Source organism: Onychostruthus taczanowskii, unplaced genomic scaffold, assembly GCF_017590055.1.
Source record: "Onychostruthus taczanowskii isolate IOZ18803 unplaced genomic scaffold, ASM1759005v1 scaffold36, whole genome shotgun sequence".
Lineage (NCBI taxonomy): Eukaryota > Metazoa > Chordata > Aves > Passeriformes > Passeridae > Onychostruthus > Onychostruthus taczanowskii.
Genome location: NW_024501015.1, coordinates 6,552,007 through 6,568,209, shown reverse-complemented (window position 1 = coordinate 6,568,209; position 16,203 = coordinate 6,552,007). Strand labels below are relative to the sequence as shown.

Sequence of the window (16,203 nt, the reverse complement as noted above, 5' to 3'; positions counted from 1 at the left end):
ATGCGGCATCCCCCGGACACCCCCTCTCCCCCGCCCCCATAAGAGCCCCAGGCCAGGGAGTGGGGTGGGACTTTGCTTAAAACCCTGAAAAGAAGCCTTAAAAATATATCTCTAAAATAATAATTATTTTAAAAATCGTAAGATAATGAGGAAGGGCTGAGGGAACTGGGTTGGCTTAGTTTCGAGAAGAGGAGGCTCGGGGGGAACCTCATCCATGTCTGAAAGGAGAATGTAGTGAGGCTGGGGCAGGTCACTTTGCAGTGAGAGGACCAGAGGAAATGGCCCTAAGCTGACACAGGGGGGACTCAGGTTAGGTATTAGGAGAAAATTTTTCACTGTTAGGACAGTCGGGCATCGGAATAGGTTGCCCAGGGAGGTTGTGGAGTCACCATCCCTAGAGGGGCTTAAGAGGCATCTGGATCTGGTGCTGGATGATGTGGCTTAGTGGTTACAGTGATGTTTGGACTGGATGATCTAAAAGGTCTCTTCCAACCTAATGATTCTATTATATTCTCTTCTAAATAATAAATGCTAAGGGAGAGAAAAAAAAAAAAAAAGCCTTAAAACCAATCCTAAAACCTTATCAGCAGAGGGTAGGGAGAAGGCACCATGGAGTCCCTGGTTCTGCAGGCCCTGGCTTTAGCCACTGATCTGCTCCTGTCCCTGCTCCCCTCCCTCCTGCATATGGCACGGCACAGGTTGGATGGAGCATTGAGCGACCTGGTCTGAGTGGTGGCATCCCTACCATGGCAGGGGGCTGGAGGGAGAGGATCTTGAAGCTGCCTTCCAACCCAAGCCATTCTATGATTCTATGAGTTAGGCTTTCCCAGCCTGCAAGTCCTTTCTTCCTCCCGACCTGCGGCTGCAAGAGGACCTTTCTGTTTTTCAGTGTATGCTTTTCTGAGCACCCTGGCTTGTGAAGCATTACCTGGTTAAACTGGAATTGAAGCAGGACAACGCCAGCCCCTCCTGGTCCAGAAAAGGTACTCTTCACCTCTCTTTGTGGGAAGTGGCTGCAAACAGCAGAGTCAGGGCCTGCTGCCCTGCCATGGCTCACTGGCAGAGGGAAGTGCCCCAAGCTGCTGGATGCCTCCTGCTAGAACCACCCCCCACCCATCAAACTGCTTTAAAGCCGACCAAAAAAACCTGCTTTCTGCCTTTGCTTTCCTGTGCTTCTGCCTTTAACGCTCCTGTTTTGTAGCTCCTAGTCCATAAAAGTCCATCAGCAGAATAAAAGGGGAGGAACCACCATTTTCTTGCCACCACATTTCCGGAAGCCATCCTGGTACCATGAGATACCATGAAGCCCACTGCAAACCCAGGAAGCCCACTAACGCCGTGCACACACATGCCAACAAACACAGCCCCTGCCCCGGGGCTGTGCATGCTCCAGCACTCCCGGTCTCCCCAAACCTGACAGGACGAGTGTCGAGGCTGCAGGCAAGCATCAGCACCACTGGCAGCAGCCTAAAACCTGAAAAAATGGTGTGGGAGGAAACTCTAGTCCTAAAAAATCAGTTGCTGGCGAGCGCTGGGAGGGAGCTGTGCCCCCGCTGCTTCACGCTTTGCCTTGCGCCTTCCGTGGGCTCGGCTCCCGCCCGTGCCCATCCCCATCCCCATCCCCATCCCTGTGCCGTGCCAGGCTCACAGCCTCCCGTGTCTGCACAGGGCTCCACTGTGGAACCGGCCCTCAGGAAGCATGGGAAAGGGCTACAAGGTGGTGGTTTGTGGAATGGCCTCGGTGGGAAAGACTGCGATTTTGGAGCAGCTTCTCTATGGAAAGCATACTGTTGGTGAGACATTTTTACTTTTGGGGGGAGGTTGTTTCCTTTTCTAGCATCTTGGTCGGTGTGGGCCCCAAAACATCAATAATGGAGGACTGCGATCTGCACTGAGGTGAAGGAGGAAATTAATATGGTTTTGTGTAGCATCTCTGGGCTGCTCTTAAAATTCACAGTCCCTTGCTTATGGATTTTTAAAAGAGTCGTGGAGAAGAACCCGTTCCGTGATGTTCCCAGTAATAAAACACAAGAATGTTTAAAAAGAAACAAACACTGAAAGTAGGTGTTGTGCCTGCTGCGTATTTACAAAAGAAATATCTTGTCCCTGAAAGATGCCGTGGATGTCTGAAAAATAAATACCTGTCACATGATGAGTGTAGACACTGTTTAGACTTTTGTTTCATCTTCTTAAATCTTTATTTTACTTGGTTTTGGCTAACATTTAATCAAAGCTCTGGAAAGAAAAACAGCTCAGCTTTAGGTTCCACATTCTCTGCTGAATTTTGAAGGCCAAGTGTCTCCACTCTCTAAGAAATCCCCATGGGGAGAACAGACTTGACAGAGGAACAGGGGATGCCTGATATTTGCTGTGCACAAAAGAAAGGGAACAAAGGCAGAGCCTGCACGTTTCCCTCTATTTCCACATTTGGCTTTGAAAGGAAGGGCAATGATCATCAGGCTGACAGTTTATTCCTGCCTCACCTAGAAACAAGGGGTGGCACCAGGGCTTTGACAGGAGATGTTTAGTCACTTTGCATTTTTTTCTTGAGCTGGTAAATTACACATTGGGATAAGTTGTTGGATAAACACAAGGATTTCTAGCATGGCGCTTTGCAGCACTGCACCTTTAAAATGTGTGGATGGGAGGAATTTGCTGGCAAAGCGTGATACAGAACTGTGTGCTAATACCCGTGTTTAAAAGGAGGATTTCCTCTAATGTTGCAGCAACATCTGTTTCCAGCATCCTACTGAGCTCTAGGCACGTAGCCCCGTGTAGCTTTCAACGTGAAGGTTGCAAAGCTTTGCAGGCTGAAGGTTTTTCCCTTTGCTGCCGCCCTGCCTCTCCTCTGTGCCGGGCTGGGTGACTGTCAGAGGCACCCGAGCAGCATGAGCAAGGCCACGTTACTTAAATCGTATTGCCTTGCATTAATTCCTGCCTCCTATTAGCAACCCCGGCAGGAAGGATATTAGGGTGTTGCTGATCAGAGGAGCTATTTATGGAGCCAGCCATGTACATGATTATACAACGTCATGGACTCTGGCTGACATAACCGGAGGGAGGCCTCGTGCCTGGGGTTTAACCGTGGGTGTCCCACTGTCACTCCCAAATGCCCTGCTCCAGCTTGGCCATTGAGCAATGCAGACCTCCCCCCTGTCTCCCCTGCACTTAAAAAGATCATTTTGCCTTGCCTGCAGCTCTGCTCTTATTTTTTGGTGTTACTGGTAAGGGAAGGAACAGCTGATAGCAGATGGAGTGTGCAAGGGGAGAAGGAAGAAGGTAGTTTCCTGTTTTCTGTGATTTTGGTCAAGTCATATTCCTAAGACATTCTGAGAAAGAGGGCAAGTAGCAGAAACAAGATGAGGATATGGAGAGGGTCATTATGGAGCTGCTGCACCCCCAAGAGATGATTTGCCATGGCCCAGCAATTTTGATATCACTTACACAGGCCATCAGGCACATTTGAGGGGATGGACCAACAAGCTTGTGATTTTGGCAGTCCTGCAGGGTGGTCACCAATCCTCCCTGCCTCTTCCTCAGCACATAGGCAGTTGTGGGAGGGGTTGCCTAGAGTATGGGCTGGTGGAAATGGTTCCCAGAAGACCTTCAGCTACTGTTCCACTCTGTATTGATTTAGCTGCTGAATTGCAGGGGCAGAATGCCATTGTGAGGATCTCACTACACAAGGACAGAGTTTGAGGAATGGCGAGTCTTTGATTGCTCCTTAGCTGAGCTGCTTTAAACTGCACAATGGTGCTACCTTTGCAGGGGCAGCCCTTCCACACCTGAAACATGATTACAGGATCCTGATCCTCGTTTCCTAAAGCTTGTGAGCTCCAGAAAGCTGATATGTACATCTTGGCTGCTGGCCTTTTTGGCTGGAGGCAAGAAGGGACTAGTGTGTTTGCTGAAAGCCTGTCTGTTCAGAGCCAACTAGCAAGGCAGCTCACCAGGCATGGCAACATGGACACAAGCTGTTTCAAAACCTGTGCTTCCTGACTGACGTCAGGAACAGCTCCAAGGGCCCAGGAGCCGTGGGGAGGATGGCCGAGCCAACAGAGGGAGTCTTTCCGTTCTGATGGCAGGCACATGCCCCTCTCAGTGACAAGAGGCACGCTAGAACTTGGTTGGAGGCTCAGAGCACAAGGTCTGCTGCCATTCTCCGAGGTGTCGCAGCCCCTGTCACGAGGGTCTCCTCCTGGCTGTAAATCAGCCACAAGTCTGTCAATGCTCACGTGCCTCCTGTTGACTTTCCTGTAAAAAGGAGTGGTGGCACAGCTGGTGTCAGGGAAGTGATTAGAGTCCTTGGAGGTTTCACGCTGCTATGTAAAGCCCTTGGCTTTGAGCCCGTGCTCCTGGCTGTGTGCTTGGTGATGGTGCTGTAAACCCAGTTGCACTGTTTCTTTTCCTAGAAAAACAAGCACCTTCAGGTCTCCCTGGTTTGCAAAGGCACTGAGATTGCTTGAGTCAAAGAGGAAAAAGTACTCAGGAAGGAGGAATACTCCCAAAAAGGGCTATCTGTGTCCCTGTAGCGTGTGAGCAATGATGTCTCATATTGGATTTTGTGCTAGGCTTTAAACTGCAAGGGAATTTGCCTCGTGTCCCAAGATGGGAAAGGAGAGGACAAATAGATGAGAGACACTCTCAGAGCCAAGTAAAATAATGTAGATATTGCAAGGCAGACACTCTCGCCAAACTAATACAAGGAATTAGAAAAAAACCAAAAGGAAATGTTTGAAATGGGTGCAGATTTAGCATTGAGTCATGTTGGGACTATATATTGCCATAAGTCAGGGCAAATAGTTGTTGAGGATTGCACATGTGTATGTGGTACAGCAGTGTGCCCAGGTGGCCAAGAAGGCTGTTGGCAGCCTGGCCTGTACCAGAAATGGTGTGACCAGCAGGGCCAGGGCAGTGATCAGTCTGATGAGACAGCACCTAGAATCCTGTGTTGAGTTTTGGGCTCCTCTCTACAAGAAAGACATTGTGGGGCTGGAGTGTGTCCAGAGAAGGAGAATTAAGCTGGTGAAGGGAAGGGTCTGGTGCACTACTGTGATGAGGAGCAGCTGAGGGAGCTGGGAGTGTTCTGCCCAGAGAAAAGGAGGCTCTAAAGTGGGACCTTATTGTTCTCTGTAGCTACCTGACAGGAGGGTGTAGCCAGGTGGGGTCAGTCTCTTGTCCCAAGTAACAAACAGCAGAAAAAGAGGAAATGGCCTCAAGTTGTGCTAGGGGAGGTTTCGATTGGGTATTAGGAAAAATGAGGGAAAGGCTGCTCAGGCATTGGAGCAGGCTGCCTAGGGACCTGGTGGAATCACCATTCCTGGAAGGGTTCAAAAACCAGATATGGCACTTGGGGACATGTTTGAGTGATGGGCTTGGCAGTGCTGATTGAACAGTTTGACTTGATGATCTTGGAAATTTTTTTCAGCCTTAACTATTCTATGATTCAGTGATTGCCTGGTACCTGGGATGATCTCTCTTTTTGTGACTTAAATGTTGTGTTCATCCAAATGCTCCACCTTGCTGTCCTGAAGAAAGAGGGGCCAGTTTTATCTCCTCAGTCATGAAAAGGGTCCTTCACTAGCAGCAGGAGATTGTCCCACTAAGTACCTGTGGTACCTGGCACTGCTTGACCTGACCTCTCTTGACCAGGCTAGCAGGAGACTTTCTGGCTTAGCTTTGGTACAGGACATGTCTGTAAAGAAGATGGATATTTTTCCTTAAACAGTGTTCCTGTTCAGTGATGGTGCAGAAAGGAGTCTTTCTTCTGCCTTTAAAATATTTCTGGCCTTTCAGCCTACACTAAAACTTATCAGCTCAACAGGAGGAGATGAGAACTCTCCATTGTAGAAAACTTATCTCTGCCTCCTGGCTGTGTAAACAGCTGGCATGGTCACGTTATTCATAAGCAGCTACTTCAGGTCCTCTTACTAGCTAGGAATGAAAACACCATATATTACTGTGGTAGGAGCCATAATGAGAGAAATTGCCTCACTTGTTCCAGCTGGAGGGATTTGGGTTTTGGCTTACACACTTTGGATGTGGAGGCTAATTAACCTAATTATGCATTCATAGAATCATAGAATGATTTGTGTTGGAAGGGACCTTAAAGATCATCTTCTTCCAACCCCCTTGCCATGGGCAGAGACACCTTTTTACATCTTCACTCCTTAAATTAAAATTACCTGGTGATAGAGTTGCAGTGAGCTTTGCATTTTAGAAATAGATGAAAATGGAACTGAATGTATATAGCTGAGGGTCAAAAGCTGGCTATTTGTTGGTGGGACCAGTACTTCCCTAGCAGCTAAATCTAATCACAACAGCTCCTCTTGAGGTTTGTCCAGCTCTTTCCCAAGTCAGGGATCCTCTGATACACTGTCTTTTGAGATTTAAATAAGAAAATCTGTTATTCTGCAGTTTACAAACTTAAGGAATAGCAGGTTTTAGGAGCTCTTTGCTGAATTCCTCTGGAAAAGGGGAAAAAGAGATTACACAGGAGATCTTCAAAAGTACTCAAGAAGACACTGAATTTGTACTGCATTAATGTTCAAGATCCAGCTGGGAACTTCTGAATTTCCATCCCTCTTGAAATTTTGATTTACTTAGGTATTTGCAGTTTATCTGCTGTGCCTAGCCTAAGTGTGCAGTATTAGTATATTGAGCCTTTTCTTTTCCTCATTGGGAAGCCACAAGGGGTTGGAACAACACCCAATTTGTGACGGAGGCTTCCCGTTGCAGTTCCTCTGTGGCAGCAGTTGGTAAAAAACAAAGACCTTTCTGCCTCTCCTAAGATTTGCACCAGCTAAGTAGGTGCTAGAGAGTGGCATCACTTCTGTCTATTCCTCCTTTCCCTCTCAAAATTTTTTATATCTTTAGTTTTCAAAAGAAGCGTGACATTGTGCACTATGTTGTTAGTTTCCTTTCACCCCTCCAACTTCTGAACCTGAAAGCTGGCCCACTGTAGTGCTCTGCTCCATGGAAAAACTACTCAAACTGGCAGCAGTCTGCAGGACAGGAACTTCCCAGCACAAGCTGCCCTTGCCCACCCAGGCAGAGGTGGTGGAAAGATGCCTGAGGATGCCAGTGAAGGGAAGGAGAATCAGGATCTTTGTGGCAGGGAGGATGGGATGGTGCCAGCACCTTTCTAGGACAATGACTAGTGTTGCATCTCTTGCAACAACTTGCCTGACCCACTTTGAATGGAGACCTAGGGAGTTTTTGAATGGGATGCTACTAACAAGAAGTGTAAATGTCATTGTCAGCAAGATACAGCTGGTACATGGTCTGGGCTTTAGGAGCAGGGCCTAGAATAAGGTGACACAAGTATTTCTAAAAATTGTCTATGTTTACTTAGGAAACTACTTGCATATACTCCCTCCCCCAGTGCATGTAGATGAAATTTCACCTCTGGAATGTGATACTGGTGCATAAATTTCAACTCCCTCCTAAGTGCCCTCCCTATTTCACATCAAAATTTGTTGCTCTATTCTGCTGAGTTAAGTCCCAGGTATTAAATTTTCCTCTTAGGTTTTAAATAGGATGTTAAAAGACGTACTTTTCACTGCTGCTTTTAATGCCATTAGGAAGCGATTGTCACAGGATAACAAGGATATATTAGAGGCTGTTGGATTACAGTGTAGCATTTAGAGGATGAAAAACTCTACAATATTATTTGTTGCTTTTAAAAAAAGAAAGCTTAGGTACTTATGGTTCTTTCCTTCTTGCCAAAGCCATGTTTACTGATGCTAGATATTTCCTTGACCTGTCTGTACAATGCAGCAAGGCAGAGCAAGAATATAGTGCTGTGTCTAAACAACAGTGCCATATCCAGAAAGTGCTTTGCTACTACCTCAGTCTTTAAAAGTGCCTCTTTAACACATTCTACAATCACACAGGATGCATTTGTGCTTCCTCTTTTCATTAACCTTTGCTTTGTCCTTCTGTTCTTAGTTTTGCTCCCACACATTAGCGTGGCTATATTTGGAGGTGAGATAAATTAAATCTTTGGAAACCTAATAAGAGTTTGATCTATGAAGACTGCACAGAGAGGGGCAAAAAGAACAGCTTGTGCCACTTTCCTGCACAGGAATGCTGCATACATCACGGGAAACCATCAGCGTGGGTGGAATGCTTTAGCTTGTTTGTCAATGTGAAGTGTTTTGAATAGTGTCACTGAATATAGCAAAATCCTTATTTTCATAGGCCAGACAATCCCTTGTGTTTTCTTAAACAATACACTAAAAATGGTCCCTTTTTGGCAGACAAAGAGAATAAAGCAGGACTCATTATTGTAGTCCTGCAGCAGCAAACAATTGTATATAGGAGTGCAGTGGAGGCAAAAACGTGGGTTGCAGAGGGCTTATATGAATACTTAAAACCAACTCTGAAAGTGGCCCAGCTACACTATACATAGATTGTTTCAACCTGTAACCTTATGCACCTGCATCCAGGAGGAACACAAAGCTAAGGTGATTGATGTGTTTTCAGGTTTGGCTTAGGAAAAAATAATTTTAAGTAGTTCAAAGCAAGCTGCCTTGAATAACCTCACATTTACTGTGTGGAAAGGAGGAAGGAAGGAGGACCAGTATGCTGATAATCAGGGTGGACAGGTGATACACATATGAAAGTTTGTTACCTTGTGCATGCTCTTGCCTTGCAGTAAATTAACTTGTTCCAGTTAGCAAATCAGTAATTTTAAATCCCTAGGGGATGGAAAAAGCTCACTGTGTATTTGAGTAAATATAGTATGGAACTTTGTTTGCCTGCAAACATCCCTTTCTGGCTTAATTTCACGTATTGGTTAGTTATACCACTTAATACACATTCATTTCCAGAATTATTCCTTTGGCTCCTGCTTCTGCAGTATGATCCAGCTCATTATGAGGCAAAGAAGTAGGCTTAAGATGTTAGTACTTGACTATCTGGTGTTCCCTGGCTGTTGTTCCAAAAGGGTATGTTTGGGCAGGCTCGTTTTGCAGCATGTTTGGCACAGAACTGGTACAACTGGGTGGTTGGAGTTTGGAAAACTTGGGAGAAGAGCATATATTTTATCCTATTCTGAATGTGCATGTTGCATAGATTAATTTTACAGGCATAATCATGTGCTTACATATTAATGTATTTACAGTGGAAATAGCTAGTGCAGTCATCTATGAATACAGCCCTCCACGGAGATGCCAGGCAAGGTCAAGGCCTGGTCGAGTCACTCTGTAAAACACACACTGAAAGCTATTGTGGGGAAAAATTCTGCTGCACTGCAAAGAATTCTTGTAGTGAGGCTGTACTTAGAGCAGTGGAACGTTCCTGCTTGTTTTCAAACAGGCTTAGAAGAGGGTGCCACAATGGAAGATGTGTATTTGGCATCGGTGGAGACAGACCGGGGCGTGAAGGAACAGTTGCGGCTGTATGACACCAGGGGTCTGCAGGAGGGCGTGGAATTGCCCAAACACTATTTCTCTGTGGCTGACGGCTTCGTGCTGGTGTACGCCGTGACCAGCCTCGAGGCGTTCCAAAGAGTCGAACTGCTCAAAAGGGAGATCGATGTCTTCAGGGACAAAAAGGAGGTAAACGCGTGCTTGGCTAAATGCTCTATCAGTGATAGGAAGTTAAGGTCCCAAAGCCCAGCTTTTGTTTCTGTAAACGTTGTGTACAAAGGAAAATGAAGGTACCCACAGCCTTGGGCAACCCAGCAAAAAGGAGGCCTTCACATGCCAGGGAAGCTTAATTCACATGCCATGCAGGTCATGCAAAACGATGGGGGCTTTTTTCCTCCTTATTTCCTGTGCTGTAGCTAAAATTGAGTCAGCTGAATGCAGCAGCCAGGACAATTATGACTAATAAAACATATGGTCTACAGCAGTGCAGCTCATGTTTTTTTAGATATTGTACAGGGGAAGTCAAGTGCATAGAATAATGTAACGAAGGGTATTATCTTTGTTTGTTTTGTATTCATGTACTTGATGGCTTACAAACTAGTGTAATTGACAATGGGTCTCCCAGACATTAGTCAATTGGCAAAGCAGCTTTAATGTATTTTAACAACCATATTGAATCAATTCAATTGTGTGAAATGACTGCTCTATTTTCCCTTAGAAAGCAGCTAGTGTTTTCAGCTGACAGCGTTCCAGCTTAGCTAAACAAATATAACTTGCATGTGGCATTAGCATTACAGCTTTTCCTACAGTATCTATATTCTGGAGTAGTTTTCCGTGTTAAATGTCTTTAGCCTACAGCTTTCCAAATGCCTGTTTTATGCTGTTTAAAAGAAAAAAAAAAGCATGAAGAATTAATTGGTTAATGGTAGGGAGAGACTTTGCAAAAGTGTAACTTGTTTTATACTGACAGCACACAGGGTGGTAGAGGAAGGCAGGCTCAAGTTTGACGGCAGATGAATGTGCAGTCACAGGAGAGGTATGTTAGGTGGTAGGGCTGGTGTGAGCTGCAGGCTGTCATGTATATCAGGGACACAGGAGTCAAGCATAACTCCCCTGCAGGGCAAGGAAAGGTGGACAAGCAGGAAATTTTTCCCAGGCACTGTGTTTTGTGATGGCCCTGATTTGGTACTATACAGCATGTTGTAATGCAGAGAGGGAGTCACAGCCCCGACAGGATCTGCGTCCTGCTCATCTGTGTTACCTGTCAGAACTCTTCTCTCTCATTGCATGCAGGCATTTTAGAAAAAAGCCAATTTGCTTATCCTTTTGGAGAGCTTAAAATTGTGATTCTGACTGAGAATCACTTTTTTAACACGTTTAAAAAAGCAGTGGCTACAGTAAGATGGATAAAATGGTTTTCATTCCTATGATTTCCATTAAAAATAGGCTTTAAGATGTACAAGGTGAGATCAGGAGTCCTACCTTAAGGTAAACTGTTATTCAGCAGATTAATGATTCTATGACCTAAAGACTGGGCTCTGCTAAAATGAATTCTTTACTGAATTGGGGATGTATCTCCACACATGGTTCTTCTGAGCTGGCAGAACTTCAACTTGTTGAGTGGCACAGTCCCCTGTTGTGTAGCAGATGACAGAAAGCAGCGATGGCTGGTTCCTTGCCTCTGCTGGCTGTGGGGGCTCTCCAGCACACACCTGAAAGCCTGGCCAAATTTTATACTAAATAGAGGTTTTGTTCTGTTACACTGACAGAGCTTTACCATAGCTAAAATTCAGATGGAGCATGCAGTAAATACACATGAAGATTATAGCTTCTTTCAAAGCCTTCACAGAGGGGGAAAACACCCCTAAGCAGCATTTTTCCAAACACCCTGGGACTGCTGTAGAAAAGAAAGGAAGTCTCGGACCTCACAGGAGCAGGACAAACATCTCTAGCTGGAAAGAAGCAGAAGGCATTCTGGAGTTAGCCTGAACAGGAAAGAGCAAGCAAGTGTGGCCACAGCAAACCCCACAAATCATCATCAAGAGAGGACTTTATCACTAGATCTTTGTCAAGCCACTAGTGTGGAGATGAAAACAGAGTTTGACTAAGGACCTTGAACTAAAAATGTAGGCATGGTTTCCCCCTAAGAGGTGGTGCTGGTAAAACATTTTTAGAGAACAGTTAACTTAAAATAAGGAGAGGTAGCTTCACATGGCCAGCACTGCCTTTGGCACTTCCTAGAGCTGAAGCACTGGGACGGCTTCATGTACCTACTGAGCTCAGCCACGCTGGACTGTCTGGGTGATAGTGACACAAGTCACTGGATGCATCCTTACAGCTGCAGATCTGAGTTGATAGAGCTGTGCTGCTCTTGAAACTGCTCCCCACAGGATGCTGCTGGTGCTCATCTGTCCCTCTCAGCAGACTGTCCCCTTCAGCCCTTGGGGTGGCTTTTGGTGTCTGGGGCTGGGCAGCCAGCAGGGCTGTACTGGGAGAGGGGCCCCATAGCCCAGCCTGCCCGGGCTGCTGGCACGGTTGGCTTTATTTTTGTTATGGGATGGGGCTTGGGAAAGAAACAAATCGGGCAAAATCCACCACTGTGGGATCCAGGCCTTCTTGCATTTTTTCATCTCTCAAGCATCTGCTGCTGTGACCTACTCGGATGTCATGCCCTTATCATTTGTCTAGGGCAGCTCAGTTGCCAAGTAAGTGGAGAATAGGGCTGTTTAACTTCGGATCTCTTGGCTATTGTTTCCCTTCAAGCAATCATTGAGGGCTGGAGTGGGGTATCGAGAAGGGGAAGTCCTGCATATCCTATGATTAAAACAAGCTTCCCATCCATAAGTAGATGAAGCTAATTAAAATCCCAGACCCTGATATTCCAATCTACATGCAACTTACTTTGTGCCAGTGCTAAGTTACAGAACAAGAATTAACTGTGTTGCTGCTTGTCCACTGTTTAAAAGGATGGTGACTGGTGGATGGTTTTGGTATCAAGCTCACCCTCTTGTTTGGTTTGTAGGTTGCAGTTATTGTCTTGGGGAACAAAACTGACCTCCTGGACCAAAGGCAAGTGGAAACAGAAGCAGCACAGCAATGGGCAAGGGCTGAGAAAGTGAGACTGTGGGAAGTGACTGTGACAGATCGGAAAACACTGCTTGAACCCTTCACCTTCTTAGCTAGCAAACTGTCCCAGTCCCAGAACAAATCTACATTTCCCTTGCCTGGAAGGAAGAGCAAAGGGAATAACTGTGAAAACTAGACTAGCTTAGCATTGTCTCCTGCTGCCAGGTCACAGTCTAAGTCCTTTTTGTGCCATTTGCTTCTTGCAGTTTCACTTAAAGCAATAATATCATTCAGCAATAAAATCAGCAAGCTTATAGCTAAGAGGTATCCTTCCTTCTCATAGACTTGGCTTGGAAAAGCTGCTGGTGGTAAAAGCCTCAAAAAGCACTTTAGGAGAGCAGTTATTTTGTAGTCAGGGTTATGGAGGAGGAAGGGTTAGATGGATACCTCTCTAGCAGGGGCTTTTACTATGCCTGGATACAGCCATGTTGAGGGACAAATCAACAAGCTTACCAGTATACAATCCTCCTGCACATCTATAGCCTGTAGTCACAAAAAGTATTAGCTGCAATAAAGCATTCAATTTGGAAAGGTGATATATTTGAAATGGCAACAATTCTTTTACCTTGACCTTAAACAGGGCCACAGGGCTTTTTGATGCTGCAAGAGGCTGAGATCAGTGTCTTGCTGTAGGAGAAGGATATAGAGCAGGAGGAACAATTACCAGATTTAGCCACTGATGTTTTGCTAGTGTCTGGAAGAAAAAAAACCACCCCCCACATCTTCTGGGAAATACCCCAACATGAACCTTGTCAACAAAGTCTAGTAAGCAGTGCTTTCAGGTCAGGAATTCATTTGTGGAAACCAGAACAGCTCTCAGAGCACACACTGCTTAAACAACAACCTAAGGACAACATAGCTGTGGGTTTGTTCCAGTATGTCCACTACAAATCCCACAGGTGTCCCACATTCCCATAGGTGGTCATTTTACTGAGAATGGTATGGATTAATTTTGTATAAGCTGGGCTCTGCTTAGGGCCTGTTTACCTGGCTGCTCAAGCAAGCTGCAGCAATCCACCCTCCCTAGGCCAAGTAGCAGCTGGAACAAAGCACTGTATGACTCTGCAGGTGGGGCTAAGGAGGGTCGGAGGCTGCCTGCCTTTTTGGAGAAGGGTGCCTTGCCTTTCTGCCTGGCAAACCTGTGTGCTGCAGGAATCTGCTGTCCCAGGCCAGCCTGGCAGTAAACTGAACAAAAGGGGATATATAGAGCGACAGAATGAGCAACTTTTCCCAGAGACAGGGACCAGTTTTTGGCATCTAACAACCTCCTGTACTAATTGATGCTAGCTTTTCTTTATATTTGAAGGCAAGAGCAGAGAGAGGAAGTACCCAGTTTCTGTATTTTCCACTAAATTAATCCTCTTTTGAACAAATACTGAGAATTTCACTGTGAATCAGCAAAACCACAAGCATTATTTGCACTGTCATATCATGACTGCTAAACAGTGTGCTTAATGAACACAATTAAGCTCATAGTATTGCTCTTCCTGAATACTGATTAATAAAGCCTGTCAGCATTACTAAAGTCTGTCAACATTATTAATGTCAGAGCAGCAGTACACTTCACTAAAAATTAAACAGGAATCTCTACCATTATAATGAAGGTAGACGAAACTGTTTATGTGCTTTGCTCAATATAGTTTGCATTGCTGTGGCCAAGGAGTAAGATAAGAGAGCAATTATGAATGAGCAAGCTCTTGTAATGCCCTGCTAGGAACATACAATTGTTTCCACACTGCAGCTGAGTAAGCACAATAGCACGACCTCTGTGCACCTGGCCAGTAAGAGTCATTGTCCCCAGCGATGCTGCAGGATGACACTCCCTCCTCACTCATTTCCTACTGAACACACGTGTACTCCAGGCTTCTCTCTACCCAGAAGGCTCCGTATCTGCCTGCATGCTTGGGAAGTGGAGGTGGCTTCAGAGCAGCAGTGTTTCCCCTCCTCGCTTCAACCTCTTACCAAGGAAGGGGTCACGTTCCTCTTCTTCAGCTCTGCAGAATCCTTCTGGAAGGGACTTGAATCACCCTTGGATCAATCAAAAATCAAAATAAGTGAAGATGTCTACTAACAGCAGATCACTAAAGCTGACCTTGAGCCAAGGGAGTGCAGGTTGACAAGTCAGAATGAACTTAAAATGCTTGGAGATGGAAAGAATGGGGATGATTGGTTCCTGTCCAGCTCTGCATGCTGCAGACTTGGTGCCAATTCTTCTGCCAAGACTGATGTCACCCGTAGGCTGCCAGAGCTGTGCAGTGCAAGTGCAGCTTGCTCACTTGCTCCACTGGACTCCCAGGACTTGACAGTGTTTTAAAGCAGGCAAGAGAAACAGTATCTTCTAAATGACTAAGGTAATTTTTCCAAATAGGCTACATAAAGGCAAACACATTTTCTTTGATTTGGCTAAATGTAGAGTTTAAATAATTCGAGGCATTCAGATAAAAAAAGAAATCACCACGGTTTTCTTTCATAAACTTACTCTGATGTTTTTCTAAATATCATAGTGTTTTACTGAGAAGTGATGGAAAATCTAGTGTCTCCTCTGCAAATGATATGCACACAGTGGCTGGTACTGAGTAAAAATGAAACTTGCTGTAGTAGAGTTTTACACAGGGCAAATAAGCAAAGTACAGAGTATAATGTAGTAGCTAATGGGCAGAACATTTATTTCGTTCTTCCTGTTCCACTGACTCAAACCCTGTTCTAGGTTACTGGGATCACTTACCTTCTGCAAAACCAGAGTCACTTCACAAGATAATGGAAAAAACTTATTATGATGAAGAAAAACAAATTAGTAAACTAAACCATCTTTCTCTATTCCTTTAAAGCCTCTACCCTGCTGAATAAACACTGTATAAATCACTCGCCCCCACCAGTTACAACAGTTAATTTGACATGTCCTGGTGGTACAAAGAAACAAGCTGGCAAAAAACTACTGAGATTAAGCCATTTACCTCTTTACTCAGTAGAGGAGAAGGAAAGATCACCAGAGGTGCTCCTAGTGTGATGTAGCTATGTGCCAAACAGGTAAACAGCTGAGGGAGTTCATACACCGAAACATGCACTGTGTCAAATGACAGCAGTTCAGCGGATGGGGGTACAGTGCTACTACCCACCCAGCGAGGGAAAGGACACCTCAAATTAACAGATTACTTTGGGCCAAGTAAGAGTTGCTTTGTATCTAGATAGGAAGAGAATATGTAAATTAAATACAAACAGAATTCATTTAAAGTACCAAGCCAAGTCTGAGAGCGCAGGTGACCACCCTGCACTCACAAGAATGTCGCGAGGTGAAGCACTTGCCATGAAAAATGAATCTGTGCTTCCGGCCTTTACCTTAAGGGAGCGGTCAGAAATGTCATACCCACGATTAACTGCCCTCTTGCTACACACCTCAATGCAAACACTATGTCTCTAGGAGATAATCTTTATAGGTAGTTAAAGGATGTACAGATACTCCTTTACAGTATTGTCTGCTACCTTACCAGGACACGATTCCTACTTTTCCAGGTGTGAATAGACCACTCCACCAGAAAAGCATCAAGACATTCTTTTCTTCCTTTTATTTCCTGCCTCTTTCCGTTCCAGATAGCTAACACTTTTCTAGTTGTACTTTCAAACAACATGTCAGTCCTGCACAGGCAACACTGTGAAAATTTAAGCTAAAAAGCATCTACTGTGGACTCTGTGGCAAGCTACCTCC

The 16,203-nt window shown here is 45.2% G+C and overlaps 1 protein-coding gene across 1 annotated transcript; it reads left to right on the top strand.

Annotated features, from left to right (window-relative positions):
* The first annotated feature begins 883 nt into the window (after positions 1 to 883).
* On the top strand, positions 884 to 16,018 carry NKIRAS1 (NFKB inhibitor interacting Ras like 1). The gene is made up of 4 exons (XM_041411488.1): positions 884 to 983; positions 1,669 to 1,793; positions 9,322 to 9,563; positions 12,397 to 16,018. The coding sequence occupies exons 2-4, from the start codon at positions 1,700 to 1,702 to the stop codon at positions 12,634 to 12,636; spliced, it is 576 nt and encodes a 191-aa protein (XP_041267422.1). The 5' UTR covers positions 884 to 983; positions 1,669 to 1,699; the 3' UTR covers positions 12,637 to 16,018.
* The last annotated feature ends 185 nt before the right edge of the window (positions 16,019 to 16,203 follow it).